Here is a 15,778-nt window from a genome sequence, read left to right as displayed (position 1 = left end):
AGAACAAATATCCTCATCAGCATCTTAAATGGGAAACCCCTTGGGCTGGATTCTCCGCCTTGCCAGCAGCGCACCCATGCTGGGGATTTCCTGGCGGCGTGGGGCTGCCCACAATGGGAAACCCCATTGACCAGCTGGTGAGACGGAGAATCCCACAGCCAGCGGGGCGCACTGCACCAGAAAACAGAATCACAGCCCCGGTTTTTAAACAGTCTCCCCGAGTTCTAGTCTCTGCCACAAGGAGAAACATCCTCCCAGCATTCTCTCTGTCAATTCCACTCAGGACCTCGTGTTTCAATAAGATCATCTCTCATTCTTCTCAACTCAATGGATACAGTCCCAACCTGTCAAACCTTTCCTCAGAGGATAACCCCCTCATTCCAGAATCCGGGGAGTCAACCTCCTCTGAACTGCTTCTAATGCAACTATCTCATTTCTGAAATAAGGAGACCCAAACTGTACACAGTGCTCTAAATATGGTCTCACCAAGGCCCTGTACAACTGCAGCAAAACATCCCGACTTTTATATTCCAGTCCCCTTGCAATAGACAACAATATTCCATTGTGCTTCCCAATCACTGGCTGTACCTGCAAACTAATTTACTGAGATTCCTGTATCAGGACACCCAGATCCCTCTGTACCTCAGAGTTCTGAAATCTTTCTCCATTTATATCTGCTGTTTTATTTAATCCTTCCTGCCAAAGTGGACAAGTTCACATTTTTCCACGTTATGCTCCATCCGTAACATTTTTGTCCATTCACTTAACCTATTTGTTGTTCTTTGCAGACTCCTTAAGTCCACGTCACAAATTACTTTCTGGCCTATCTTTGTGTCGTAACCAAATTTCGCTGTCAAGGATGTCACGGTGGTGCAGCGGTTAGCACTGCTGTCTCACAGCTCTGAGGACCCGGGTTTGATCCAGGCCGGGTCACTGTCCTAGTGGAGTTTGCACATTATCCCCGTAATTGCGTGAGTCTCACCCCCACAACCCAAAAATGTGCAGGGTCGGTGAACTGGCCACACTAAACTGCCCCTTAAGTGGGAAAAAAAAAGAGAATTGGGTACTTTAACTTTATTTTTTTTAAAATTAGTCGCCATGCATTCGATTCCATCATCCAACTCATTATTATTAGAAACAGCATTGACTAAACATTACTTTTGTCGGAAACCTACACATTAAAGTATAAAATAGAACATTGCCCTTTACACAATCAAAAACCGCACTTCACAATTATATTTAATCTACCCCGGAAGTCGAAACTTAATCGTTTCAGAACCAGTCCAAAGTGATGATTCATTCCCCAGGGTTCCATTCTTTTCTCTGTCTGGCAGCCTTTAACCCCAGAACAATCTTTCACGGTGAATGATTGGCGAGATACCAGAAAAGCGAGAGTAGGCATAAATCAGTCATTTTCTGGTTGGCAAGATGTAATGAGCGGTGTGTCACCGGGATCAGTGCTGGAGCCTCAACTTTTTATAATTTATATCAATGACTCGGATGACGGGACCAACGGTATTGTCATTAAGTTTGCTGATGATGCAGGCAAAAAGGAAAAGGAGGTGATGTCGCACTGATAATAAGGGATGGCATCAGTACATTAGTAAGGGAGGATCTCAGTCAGGAATCTGTTTGGGTGGAGCTAAGAAACAGCATGGGGCAGCAAACATTGGTAAGAGTTGTTTATAGACCACCAAACAGTAGTGGTAGTGATGGGGCATGGGATTAAACAGGAGATTAGAGAAGCTATGGTTAAAACAGTTATCATGGGTGACTTCAATCTGCATATAGACTGTGAGAACTGAATGAGCACTGATGCTGTGGAGGACATGTTTCTGGAGTGTGTAGGGACGGTTTTCTAGAACAGTAAATTGAGGAACCGACTAGAGAACCAGCTGTCTTAGATCCAGTATTAAGTAGCGATAAAGGGTTAATTAATAATAATCTTTATTGTCACAAGTAGGCTCACATTAACACTGCAATGAAGTTACTGTGAAAAGCCCTAGTCGCCACATTCCGTCGCCTGTTCGGGTACACAGAGGGAGAATTCAGAATGTCCAAATTACCTAACAGCACGTCTTTCGGGAATTGTGGGAGGAAACCGGAGCATCTGGAGTAAACCCACACAGACACGGGGAGAACGTGCAGACTCCACACAGACAGTGGCCCAAGCCGGGAATCGAACCTGGGACCCTGGCGCTGTGGAGCAACAGTGCTACCCATAGTGCTACCGTGCCACCCATAATAATCTTGCTGTGAAAGAACTTTTTTGGATGAATGACCACACTATGACAGAATTTTACATTAAGTTTGAAGGTGAGGTATTTCAATCTGAAGCCAGGGTGTTAAATTTGAACAAAGGAAATGATGACGGTGTGAGGGACAAATTGGCTGAGGTGGATTGGGGAAAATACATTAAAGGTGTGACAGTACACAGGAAATGGAGAGACTTTATAGAATTATTACACAGTTTACATTCCTTCAAGGCACAAGAACCCCAAAAAGTCAGTCAACCGTGGCTAACAGAGGAAATTTTAAAAAGCATTAAAAGATTTAGAGTAACCAATTCATTTTTTCTAATTAAGGGGCAATTTATCATGGCCAATCCACCTACCCTGCTCATCTTTGGGTTGTGGGGGCGAAACCCACGCAAACACAGGGATAATGTGCAAACTCCACATAGACAGTGACCTGGGACGGGATCAAACCAGGGACCTCGGTGCCGTGAGGCAGCAGTGCTAACCACTGTGCCACCGTTATGCCCGCTAACGGTAGAGGAAGTTAAAGACAGTATAAGATATGGAAGAAAAGGTCAATAAAGTTACCAGAAATAATAAAGCTGAGGATTGGGAGGATTTTACAATTGTGCAAAGGAGGGCGAAGACACTCATAAAGAAAGGGAGAATAGAATATCAATGTAAACCCAAATAAACCCATAAAAATGGACTGTAAAAGCCTCTGTCGGTACATAAAAAGGAAACATTTGGTGAAGATAAACATGGATCTTTTATAGGTAGAGACAGGAGAATTTTATAATCGAGCATAGATCTTTTTAAATGTCATAAACAAGTGCAGAAAGTCATCGAGAAGACTAATGAAATGCTGGCCTTTATATTTAGAGGACTGGAGTATAAGGACGCAAACGTTATGCTGCAGCTTTACAAAACTCTAGTTAGACCCCACTTGGAGACTGTGAGCAGTTCTGGGCACTAAACCTGGAGGTGACCAGCTGTGTAGATGAGGGAAATGCATTTGACGGAGTCTATTTGGACTTCAGCAAGGCTTTTGATAAGGTCCCACATGGGAGACTGATAGCGAAGGTAAGAGCCCATGAAATCCAAGAAAATTTGGATCCAATATTGGCTGAGGGGCAGGAAGCAGAGGGTGATAGTTGAGGGGTATTTTACTGACTGGAAGCCTGTGTCCAGTGGGGTCTCACAGAGATCAGTGTTGGGGCCCTTGCTGTCTGTGGTTTATATAAATGACTTGGACATGAATGTAGGAGGGTTGATCAGTAAGTTTGCGGATGACATGAAAATTGGTGGGGTGGTAAATAGTGAGGAGGATAGCCTTTCATTACAGGGGGGTTGGTCAGATGGGCTGATCAGTGGTAAATGGAATTCAATCTGGATAAGTGTGAAGTGATGCACTTGGGCAGGTCAAACAAGGCAAGGGAATACATGATAAACAGACCCTAGGAAGGACCGAGGATCAGAGGGACTTGGTGTGCATGTACACCAGTCCCTTAAGGTGGCAAAGCAGGAGGATCCAGTGGTTAAGAAGGCATATGGCATACGTGTCTTTATTAGCTGAGGCATAGAGTTTAAGAGCAGGGAGGTTATGCTTGAACTGTATTAAACATTGGTTAGGCCACAGCTAGAGTATTGTGTGCAGTTCTGGAATCCACATTATAGGAGGGATGGGATAGCACTGGAAAGGGTGCCGAGGAGATTTTCCAGGATGTTTCCTGGGTTGGAGAGTTTTAGTTATGACGAGAGATTGGATAGACTTGGATCGTTTTCCTTGGAGCAGCGGAGACTGAGGGGAACATGATTGAGACGTAAAAAATTGAGGGACATAAATAGAGTAGACAGGAAAAAAACTTTCCCTTTGGTGGAGGGATCAGTGACCAGGGGGCACAGATTTAAGGTAAGAGGCAGGAGGTTTAGAGGGAATGTGAAGAAAAGCTTTTTTACCCAGAGGGTGGTGGGAGTTTGGAACTCGCTGCCTGAAAGGCTGGTGGAAGCAGAAACCCTCATAACATTTAAGAAGCATTTAGATCGGCACTTGCGATGCCCAGGCTATAGGCCAAGTGCTAGAAAATGGGATTAGAATAGTTAAGTGGTTGTTTTGGACTGGCGCAGACTCGATGGGCCGAAAGGCCTTTATGTGCTGTATGACTCTATGACCGATGTGAAGTTGAGGTTACAATCAGATCAGCTTGTGTCTCTGATGGATAAACGAGTGATTCACTTCTCACACTGAGAGTAGGTGAACGGCTTCTCCCCAGTGTGAACTCGCTGATGTTTCCGCAGGATGAATAAATGTCTGAATCCTTTCCCACACTGAGAGCAGGTAAACAGCCTCTCGCTAGTGTGAATCCGTTGGTGTCTCTGCAGGCTGGATAATTGAGTGAATCCCTTCTCACACTGACAGCAGGTGAACGGCTTCTCCCCATTGTGAACTTGCTGATGTCTCTGCAGGGTGGACGAACGACTGAATCCCTTCCCACACTGAAAGCAGGTGAAAGGCCTCTCCCCAGTGTCAACTCGCTGGTGTGACGTCAGGCTGGATAACGCACTGAATCTGTTCCCACATTGAGAGCAGGTGAATGGCTTCTCCCCATTGTGAAATCGCTGATGTGTGTGCAGGCTGTATAAATGTTTGAATCCCTTCCCACATTGAGAGCAGGTGAACGGTCTCTCCCCAGTATGAGCCGCTGGTGTCTCTGCAGGCTGAATAATTGAGTGAATCCCTTCCCACACTGAGAGCAGGTGAATGGCCTTGCCTCAGTATGAACTCGCTGGTGTCTGTGAAGGTTGGATAACTGAGTGAATCCCTTCTCACACTGAGAGCAGGTGAACGGCTTCTCCCCAGTGTGAATGCGTCGATGAGCTTCCAGCAAACATGGGGCTCTGTATCCCTTCCCACAATCCGAACATTTCCACGGTTTCTCCATGTTTTGGATCTCCTTGTGTCTCCACAGATTGGATAATTGAAGCCTTGACCACACACAAACACGTGTACGGTCTCTCCCCGCTGTGAATGGTGTGCTGCTTTTTCAGGCTGTGTAACTGGTTCAAGCTCTTTCCACAGTCAGTGCTCTGGAACACTCTCACTCGGGTGTGTGCGTGTCCCGGTGCTTTTCCAGTCACACTGATGTTTAAAATCTTTTGAAGTCAACACAAGAGGCAAACATTTCTCCTTCTAGATTCAAAGGCTGATGATATTCAGGACCAAAGGAATCGAGTGACTCTGCCAGATTGAGACGAGACGTTCGAGATTTCTGTCTGCAATTCGTCCTCTTCTAATATCCTGCAGAAACAATTTACAAAAGACATCACTGTCAGTACAGGATAGAAATTCAGAACAGACAATTCTAGTTTCTATGGAACATTCTTTCCTCTCTCATTCCCCAAAAGCTGTAAATCTCTGTCCCCCACAGACCTAAAACATGGAGAAACCGTGGAAATGTTCGGATTGTGGGAAGGGATACAGTGCCCCATGTTTGCTGGAAGGTCATTGACTCATTCACACTGGGAAGAAGCCGTTCATCTGCTCTCAGTGTGTGAAGGGATTCACTCAATTATCCAGCCTGCTGAGACACCAGCGGATCCAATCCAATCCATATTTTTGCAGGGAATGTATAGGGCATCCATCACTCTATCAGAAGGAAAATGATTGTCTCCTTTCTCAAGGAGAAAGTCGACATAGCTTTAATCCAGGAAACTCATCTAGATTAAACTCAATTGGGGCGACACAGTGGCATGGTGGTTAGAACTGCTGCCTCACATCTCAAGGGTCCCAGGTTCAATTCTGGCCTTGGGTGACTGGCTGTGTGGAGTTTGCACATTCTCCCAGTGTCTGTGTGGGTTTCCTCTGGGATCTCCGGTTTCCTCCCACAGTCCAAAAATGTGCAGATTAGGTGGATTGGCCATGCTAAATTGCCCCTTAGTGTTCAAAAGGGGCTGTTTAGCATCGGGCTAAATCGCTGGCTTTGAAAGCAGACCAAGGCATGCCAGCAGCACGGTTCAATTCCCGTAACAGCCTCCCCGAACAGGCGCCGGAATGTGGCGACTAGGGGCTTTTCACAGTAACTTCATTTGAAGCCTACTTGTGACAATAAGCGATTTTCATTTCATTTCAAAAAGGTTTGGTAGGGTTACTGGGTGACTAGGATAGGCTGGTGCATGGGCTTAAGGAAGTGCTCTTTCAAAGGCAGGTGCAGATATGATGGGCCGAATGGCCTCCTTCTGCAATGTAGGGATTCTATGATGAGGAATACTTTAAATTGAGGCAGGATTTGGTGAGGCAGGTTTTTTTCGCCTCTTTTTCATCAAGTAGCAGGGGTGTGGCAATCTTTATTAATAAAAATAACCCTTTTAAGGTTGAAACCTGCACCAAGGACAAAGCAGATAGATATGTGATCATTAGAGGTTCGGTGCATGGAGATGTTGGTTCAATAATGAATGTTTATGGATCCCCGAATTACTCCCGGAGTTAATTACAAAGGCTTTAGTGGATTTCGCAGAGTTAGCTTCAACTAACATTTTTGTGGTTGGCGACTTCAACTGCCACTTATATCCTCTGGTAGATAAGCTCCCGGTTACCAAGAACCCCCCACGCTTCAAGCTAGGGCGTAGCCTCGGCTTGTGAGGAGGTGGGTTATGTGGATGTTTGGAGAACTTTGCACCTGAGGGGCAGAGATTTTATGTTCTTTCCAGCTCCACATCAATGTCATACTTGAATCAACAACTTTTTTGTGCCGGAGACGATCCGACACCTGGTGTCCTCCTGCAACACAGGAAACATTATAATTTTGGACCAATCCACCTCACCCCTCCATTTTTCTGGAGCTTCTGCTCGAGGGCTCACCCCCAGGTCGAGAAAGTGGAGGTTTGATGCCTTCCTGATAAGAGGACTTCATTTACTACACATTCTACGGAAGAGTTTGAGTTCTTCCGTTAACTCAGCCCCTGGAATATCCCCCTCCAGACGTGTAAAGCTCATGGCGGGGGGGAATGAATATTTCTTACACTGCAAATAAGAGGTGCAGGTGTTGGAGAACCAGCGCCGTCTGGAGGTTTGTTTGGCGAAGGCCGAGGAGAATTATAAGGAGGCCCGAGTAAGATATTGCTGAAGGAGGTTAACGCAGCAAGACTCCCTATTTACTCAGCAGGTTGAGAAAAGTTGAAAGTTTGCGAGGCATAAGTTGTACGAGTTTGGGAGTAACCCGAGCAAATACAAAGGCCGACTTTGGAGCGAATTTCTCTGTGCGGCTTGGCAAAGGGAAAAGGGTCACGAAGACGAAGGAAATAAACAGGAATTTTGGGAATTCTATGCAGGGTAATACAAGTCTGAGCAGTCTGGTGATGTGTTGGAGGTGTGGAGCATTATTTCTCTTCCTTGAATCTCCCGGAGGCCTCAGAAAGCCAGCGTGAGGCGCTTAATGCTACTCTTTCTAGGGAAGCGATGTCAAAGACCATGAAGGAGCTTCAGCCAGGTAAAGTGCTGGAACCACATGGCTGTGGGTGTGGGGTTTACAGGAGATTTGAGGTTTACTGTTGGAACTATTTGTGGGTATGTATTATCACTTTGACTCAAGTATGCTGCCATCGACTCTTTGTGAGGCTTATGTCTGTTTGATTCTGAAGCGAACAAGGATCTAGGGAGTGTGTCTCTTATCAGCCAATCTATCCTTTGAATGTTGACTTGAAACTGCTATCTAAAGTTTTGGTGAGAAAGCTGGAGGGCATCCTTCCGACAATCAATTTATTTTTTAAATTTAGAGTACCCAATTCATTTTTTCTAATTTAGGGACAATTTAGCTTGGCCAATCCACCTCCCCTGCATATCTTTGGGTTGTGGGGGTGAAACCCACACAAACACGGGGAGAATGTGCAAACCCTACACGGACAGTGACCCACAGCCGCGATGAAACCTGGGACCTCGGCGCCGTGAGGCAGCAGTGCTAACCACTGCACCACCGTGCTGCCCTCCTTCTGACAATCATGAGGGAGGACCAGTCTGACCTCGCTCTGCATCACTAACCAGCTGAGCTAAATTGGCTCCTAATTATATTACAAGCTGGGCAGCGGCAGGGTTCATGAATGTCGTATTTGGGCTTCTGAGAAGATCTCGACAAATAAATGTGTCAAGCTGAGGGAGCAAAGGATGTCAATGTCTTTAATGGAGAGAGAGACCTGGGCCAAGCTTTCCAGAGTCTGCAGCCTCCCTGGATTCACTTCCTTTCCCTTCAGTTGCTGCAAGTGACCAATTGAATGTGAGAATGAGAAAAGAAATGGAAAGGGGGAGAAAAGAAAATGTTTTCCTCACAAATGTTGGAGACGGGAGGAGGTTTGCGTCCTTGTGAAGTTCAATTGAGCAGTCACACAAAGTCCGAGCTGATTAGCTGGAGGACCAGAGTCCTTCTGGTCCTCCAATTCTTGCCATTGGTCAATACCTCAGGTAAAAGGTCAGAAGGCGGGCTACCCGTTGCACATGCGCAGCCTCCCCTCTCCCTTGGACATGCGCAGTCGCGGGCAGGGGGAGATCACCGATTGGCTTCTCGCTCTGGCCGTCAGCCGGTTGCCTGGAAACCTTGTCTCGAGGAGGTTCTGTTGTCGGTTTGTTTTCCCCCTTGTTCAAGGGGCGGACGAAACAACGGGTGGGGGCGGGGAGCGCCGGGCCTGCGCACTGGAACCCGGTGACGACAGCGCGGAATAGAGTAATTCCTATTGGCTGATTCGGGCAGTGCCCCATTGTGATGTCACGGCGGAAGTGAAGGGAAAAACTCCTGTCTCCAACATCTGTGAGTAAAACACTTTTTTTTCTCCCCCTTTCCATTTCGTTTCTCATTCTCACCTTCAATTGGTCACTTGCAGCAACTGAAGGGAAAGGAAGTGAATCCAGGGAGGGTGCAGACTCTGCAAAGCTTGGCCCAGGTCTCTCTCTCTCTCACACAGACATTGACATCCTTTGCTCCCTCAGCTTGACACATTTATTTGTCTGGCTAAAAGGATGGTCTCTCGCCACCGGGGGTAGCAGCGCGGTTGGGTGACCTGCACGGCTTACTGCGGTTAGAGAAGAGAAAGTATGAGTTAAGGGTGCAGCAGGGGGGTTTGAGAAAAGGTGGGGGATGTTTGTGACCATGTTTGAGTAGCTGTTCGACCGGGGGGGGGGGGGGGGGGGTGAAAAAGGAGAAAAATCTGTACAAACCGTATAGTTGATTGTTGGCAAGAATGTTTCCCGGGGTGTTCATTTGCTATAACCTACTTTGTTACAAGTTTCAATAAAATGCGTTTTTAAAAATAAATAAAAGGATGGTCTCTTTCCTGATGTTCACAATTAAAGGAAGAGAAAATGCTGGAAAATCTCAGCAGGTCTGGCAGCATCTGTAGGGAGAGAAAAAGCTGACGTTTCAAGTCTGATGACTCTTTGACAAAACTTTGACAAAGAGTCATCGGACTCGAAACGTCAGCTCTTTTCTCCCCCTACAGATGCTGCCAGACCTGCTGAGATTTTCCAGCATTTTCTCATTCGTTTCCGATTCCAGCACTCACAGTAATTTTCTTTTATCACAATTAAAGGGCTGGTTTCTCCAGGAGATGGCTGACATTTAATGGGACAGTAAATTAATATCGGCTAGGGATATGTCTAGTATTTTTAAATTAGATATATTATTTATGGTCTGTCATAAAGTACATTTACTATTATTTCTGGTTGTGTAATATTGTACTGTCACTATTTATATATTTCCAGTCATCTCTTCCCTCAAAAAGCTATTAGTCTATGGAATTCTCTTCCACAGGGATCAGTGGAGTATGTGGGTCACTGAATATATTCAAGGATGAGTTGGACAGATTTTTAATATTTCTTTTGCCATGTTTTTTTACCATTTTTTAAATAATGAATGCAACAGAATAACAGAAATATTGATGGAAAATGGGTACAGTGTAGAACAACTGATAATGCCAGCATATGTACAAGCAACACATTGCAGAATTAATTCATAGCCGGATATTTGAGCGACCAGAGTCTCTAGATGAAATGCCAGATCAGTTATTAGGTTAACATAGTGAGTGGGGAAAGAGGGTAAGGTTATATGAAAACAGAAGAATAACAATGCAGGGCGCATACCCCAAAATATTACAAAACAGACTAACAGCATAGTCAAATTAAAATAACATAGATGACACAGAATCTCTATAGTGCAGAATGAGGCCATTCGCTTCTTCAAGTCTGCACTGACCCTCAGAAAAAGCACTCACAGAGGCAGACTCCTCATCCTATTCACATAATCCGGTGCATTGATCATGGTCAACCCACCTAACCTAGCATCATTTGTGCGGAGTGGCAAGAATTCAAAAATCCCTAAAATAGTCCTACAATGGAGAAGAAACATGGGAGGCCTGGCCCTCCCGAACTTGCAATACTATCACTGGTCAGCCACGGCCGAATGAGTGAGGAGATGGGTAAAGGACCCAGACATGGAATGGTTGATGATGGACAAGTCCTCATGTACAGGAATGACCTCCGGGCCCTCGCCACAGCAACACTCTCATCCCTGCCAGCACCAGTCCAGTGGTGGTAGCTACCCTGAGAACCTGGAACCAGATGTGGCAGCATTTCAGTCTGACCGATGTGTCCATCATGGCCCCCATCTGCAGCAACCATCGGTTTGTACCAACCATTCTCAACACCACCTTCAAGAGGTAGAGACGGGATGGGGGAACACTGATGGTGAGGGACTTTTACACGGGAAATAGACTAGCGACCTTAGAGGAGCTGACGGAGAGACTGGACCTACCAAACAGGGATGAGCTCCAGGTCAAAGTCATTCTCTGCAAGGAGCCACCAGCATACCCAGGAACCTGAGAAACACAATGCAAGAGGAGTTACTGGACGCAGACAGTCTGGAAACTGGGGATCTGTACAGACGACTCTTAATAAGGAAGCGCTCCTTACTTAATGAAACCCAGGAAAAATGGGAGGAAGAGCGAGGGACGGAAATAGGGTGGGGACTCTGGAGCGAACTACTGAACGGGACCAACTCCGCCTTCTCCTACGCAAGGCTAAGCTTCATGCAGCTGAATGTTGTGCACAGCACATACCTGACAAGAACCCAAATGAGCAGGTTCTTCCCGGAGATGGAGGACAAATGTGAATGGTGCCAGCGGGTCCTGGCAAACCATGCCCACATGTTCTGGGTATGCCCCAGACTTGTTGAATTCTGGACAGCCTATTTAGAGGCAATGTCCATGGTTATGAGGGTGGAGCCGTGCCCACAAATGGCAGTCTTCGGGGTATCGGACCAGCCAGAACTATTCATGGGGAAGAGGGTGGACGCCCTTGCGTTTGCTTCTCTAATCGGCCGCTGGAGAATCCTGCTCGGCTGTCGATTAGCAGCGCACCACCCATTGCTGCAGACTGGCTGGCAGACCTATCGGAATTTCTCCACCTGGAGAAGATCAAGTTCACCGTCCAAGGGTCAGAGGATGGTTCATAGATTATCATAGAATTTACAGTGCAGAAGGAGGCCATTTGGCCCATCGAGTCTGCACCGGCTCTTGGAAAGAGCACCCTACCCAGGTTCAGCACCCCCACCCAACACTAAGGGCAATTTTGGACACTAAGGGCAATTTATCATGACCAATCCACCTAACCCGCACATCTTTGGACTGTGGGAGGAAACCGGAGCACCCGGAGGAAACCCACGCAGACATGGGGAGAACGTGCAGACTCTGCACAGACAGTGACCCAAGCCGGAATCGAACCTGGGACCCTGGAGCTGTGAAGCAATTGTGCTATCCACAATGCTACCATGCTACCGTGTTCCCACAAAGTGTGGAGGCCATTCACCAACTTGTTCCAGGACATGTTTGAAGCCAGCAGCCAATGGAACACTGGGGAGGGAGCTGGGCGTACAGGAGCCAACGGGATCACAGGGAGCAGGCAGGAAAAGAGGGGGGCTACTGGGAAAAGGAGGGAGAGGCCAGAAATCAACTGACACAGAGAGCAGAGTACAAAAACATAAGAAGAGGAACCCCCAAGGGATGGTTTAAAACAGGACGGGGAGTGCATGGGGCGGAAGGGGGGAGGCCCATCAACAAAATGGGGGGGGGAAGGGAGGGCACCGTCCACTTGTAAATAACAGATAACTCCCATTGTACAGTGAAGGGCCCAGGAAAGGACCCAGAAACGACGAGTGAAGGGGGCGGAGGGGAGGGACGGGAGATGGGGGGACCGGCACAAAGGAAATTGACATGCACATTGTAATCGGCAGAGTTACCCTGACTGCTTGGATAGTGTATAATAAGCATTGCCACAACCCTGCGACTCAATGGAAAGGAGGTGAAAAAATCTGCCCCAACTAATCCCGCGTCAATTTAAAGTGTTCCTCATAATCCAGATGAGTTTCCTGTACTAAACCTATGTTGACTTTCTCAAGAAAGGAGAGGATCTTTTTTCCTTCTGATAGGGTGATGGATGCCCCGTACATTCCCTGAGAAAATTTGCAGATTAACTGCCGCCATTAGTTAGGCGACAGAGAGACAGGAACAGATTTTCACACCACAATCGGGCATGCACCATTACCCCCTCCTCCAACTCACTTTACACCAGAGGCACCAAAGTTTCCCCAAACTGCTCCATTCACAGATAAAAGCCCCGTCTGTACCAGAGTAGGATAAAGTCAACAACACATAAACCCTCCCTAAAGAACAAAAATACAAAAGAATCACCACCACAATAGATCCAAGGGGACATTCCTCAATAAGATCGAGGACCCGGAGGGTTAACCCCACGGCCAGACTGCCGTTACCCTCAGGATACCTTCTCCAAAATGAGGGGAAGAAAAGTAACTTTTGTAAATTGTTTTTACAGGATATTAGAAGAGGAGGAATTACAGACAGAAATCTCAAACATCACGTCTCGATCTGACTGACTCTCTCAATTCCTTGTAACTGAATATCACCAGACTTTGAATTTAGAAGGAGAAATGTTTGTCTTTTCTGTCGGCTTCAAAACATCAGTGTGACTGGAAAAGCCCCGAGCCACACACACCCGGGTGAGAGTGTTCCAGAGCACTGACTGTGGAAAGAGTTTGAACCAGTTGCACAGATTGAAAAAAAAAATCTCACCATTCACATTGGGGAAAGACCGTACACGTGTTCTGTGTGGACCAGGCTTCAACTGATCGACAAACCTGGAGAGACACGAGGACACCCGCACCCTGGAGAAATGGTGGAAATGTGGGGACTGTGGGAAGGGATTCAGGGCTCCATCTGCACTGGAAGCTCATCGGCACATTCACACCGGGGAGAGGCCGTTCATCTGCTCGGTGTGTGGGAAGGGATTCGGTGATTCATCCAACCTGCGGATACATCAGCGAGTTCACACTGGGGAGAAGCCGTTCATCTGCTCTCAATGTGAGAAGGGATTCACTCAGTTAGCTAACCTGCAGTCACACCAGCGAGTTCACACTGGGGAGAGGCCGTTCACCTGCCCTGTGTGTGGGAAGGGATTCGGTCATTCATCTAACCTGCGGATACATCAGCGAGTTCACACTGGGGAGAAGCCGTTCACCTGCTCTCAATGTGAGAAGGGATTCGCTCAATCATCCGACCTGCGGATACATCAGCGAATTCACACTGGGGAGAGGCCGTTCACCTGCTCTCAATGTGAGAAGGAATTCATTCAATCATCCGACCTGCAGAAACACCAGCGAATTCACACTGGGGAGAGGCCGTTCACCTGCTCTCAGTGTGAGAAGGGATTCAGTCAGTTATCCGCCCTGCAATCACACCAGCGAGTTCACACTGGGGAGAGGCCGTTCATTTGCTCTGTGTGTGGGAAGGGATTTGGTGATTCATCCAACCTGCGGATACACCAGCGAGTTCACACCTGGGGAGAAGCCGTTCACCTGCTCTGTGTGTGAGAAGGGATTCACTCAATTATGCATCCTGCGGATACATCAGCGGATTCACACTGGGGAGAGGCCGTTCACCTGCTCTCAGTGTGAGAAGGGATTCACTCAATCATCCGACCTGCAGAAACACCAGCGAGTTCACACTGGGGAGAAGCCGTTCTCCTGCTCTCAGTGTGAGAAGGGATTCACTCAATCATCCAGCCTGCTGACACACCAGCGAGTTCACACTGGGGAGAGGCCGTTCACCTGCTCTCAGTGTGAGAAGGGATTCACTACTTCATCGAGCCTGCTGACACACCAGCGAGTTCACACTGGGGAGAGGCCGTTCAGCTGCTCTCAGTGTGGGAAGGGATTCACTCGGTTATCCCACCTGCAAACACACCTGCGAGTTCACACAGGGGGGAAGGTATTAACCTGCTCTTAGTGAGAGAAGGGATTCAGATATCCAAACACCCTGCAGGAACACTAGTGAGTTCACACCTGGAAGAGGCCATTCACCTGCTCTGAGCAGGGGAGACATTTAATGAACCGTCCCAACTACGGAGACACTAGTGAGTTAATTCTGGGGCGACACCATTCATCTCTCAATGTGGGGAGGGGTTTTGTGATTCATCTCACCTGTTGTGACTCCAACAAGTTCACAAATTCCAGATGTTGGCTCCGTTATTGTTTCTGCTCTCACTGACATCCAGGACCGCATTTTGTTCATTCTGACATCTGGTGAATGGTGATGATTGGAGGGTTTCTTTCTGCTGGACTGGCCGGTCTAACACCTCTGCCTCCGGTGGGCTGACCATTTTTGAGGCTAGTTGCGATTACCTGGTTCCAAGTTTGACGAGGAACACAGAATGAAAAGGTGTTTGCACGTTGGAAGATATTTAGTTCCCAAAGCAGCCACGTTGCCATGAAGATGGGCTGTGGTGGTTACATGGTTCTTTTGTCTAATTTACCTGGGTGTTTCTCACAGAAGGAAACTGTCATGGTCTGAGGGGCAAGTTGTCTGTGGTAGATTGGGAAATTACAATAAACATATCACTGAAAGTGGCAACGCAGGTGGATAAGGAGCTAAGAAGACAGACGGCATGCTTGTCTTCATTGGTCGGGACATTGAGTATAAAAATTGGCAAGTCATGCTGCAGCTGTACAGAACCTTAGTTAGGCCACTCGTGGAATATTGCTGACAATTCTGGTCAGCACATTACCTAAAGGATGTGGAGGCTTTGGAGAGAGTACAGACGAGATTTACCAGGATGTTTCCTGGCCTGGAGGGTATTAGCTGTCAGGAGAGGTTGGATAAACTCGGATTGTAATCACGAGAGCGACGGAGTTGAGGGACGACCTGATAAAAGAGTGGATAGTCAGAAGCTTTTTCCCAGGTTGGAAAAGTCAATTACCAGGTGACATAGGTTTAAGGTGCGAGGGGCAAAGTTCAGAGGAGATGTGCGAGGGAAGTTTTTTTACACAGAGGGTGGTGAGTGCCTGGAACTCGCTGCCAGAGGAGGTGGTGGAAGCAGGTACGATAGTGACGTTTAAGAGGCATCTTGACGAATACATGATTCGGATGGGAATAGACGGATACAGACCCTGGAAGCACAGAAGATTTTAGTTTATTTATTTATTTTTAAAGAT

The 15,778-nt window shown here is 47.2% G+C and overlaps 1 protein-coding gene and 1 long non-coding RNA gene across 2 annotated transcripts; one reads left to right on the top strand and one right to left on the bottom strand.

Moving 5' to 3' along the window:
- Positions 1-1,059: 1,059 nt before the first annotated feature.
- Positions 1,060-8,652, bottom strand: LOC140420761 (uncharacterized). The gene is made up of 2 exons (XR_011946556.1): positions 8,557-8,652; positions 1,060-5,535 (listed from the first exon to the last, which is right to left on the bottom strand). It is a non-coding gene; the product is annotated as an uncharacterized lncRNA (long non-coding RNA).
- Positions 8,653-10,190: 1,538 nt separating this feature from the next.
- On the top strand, positions 10,191-15,249 carry LOC140418057 (uncharacterized). Its single transcript, XM_072501484.1, has 2 exons — positions 10,191-10,202; positions 13,433-15,249. Exons 1-2 carry the CDS (start codon positions 10,191-10,193, stop codon positions 14,156-14,158), a joined length of 738 nt encoding a protein of 245 aa, XP_072357585.1. The 3' UTR covers positions 14,159-15,249.
- Positions 15,250-15,778: the final 529 nt, after the last annotated feature.

Source organism: Scyliorhinus torazame, chromosome 5, assembly GCF_047496885.1.
Source record: "Scyliorhinus torazame isolate Kashiwa2021f chromosome 5, sScyTor2.1, whole genome shotgun sequence".
Taxonomy (NCBI): Eukaryota; Metazoa; Chordata; class Chondrichthyes; order Carcharhiniformes; family Scyliorhinidae; genus Scyliorhinus; species Scyliorhinus torazame.
The sequence above is the reverse complement of the archived record's forward strand: the minus strand, read 5'-3'. Positions and strand labels throughout refer to the sequence as shown.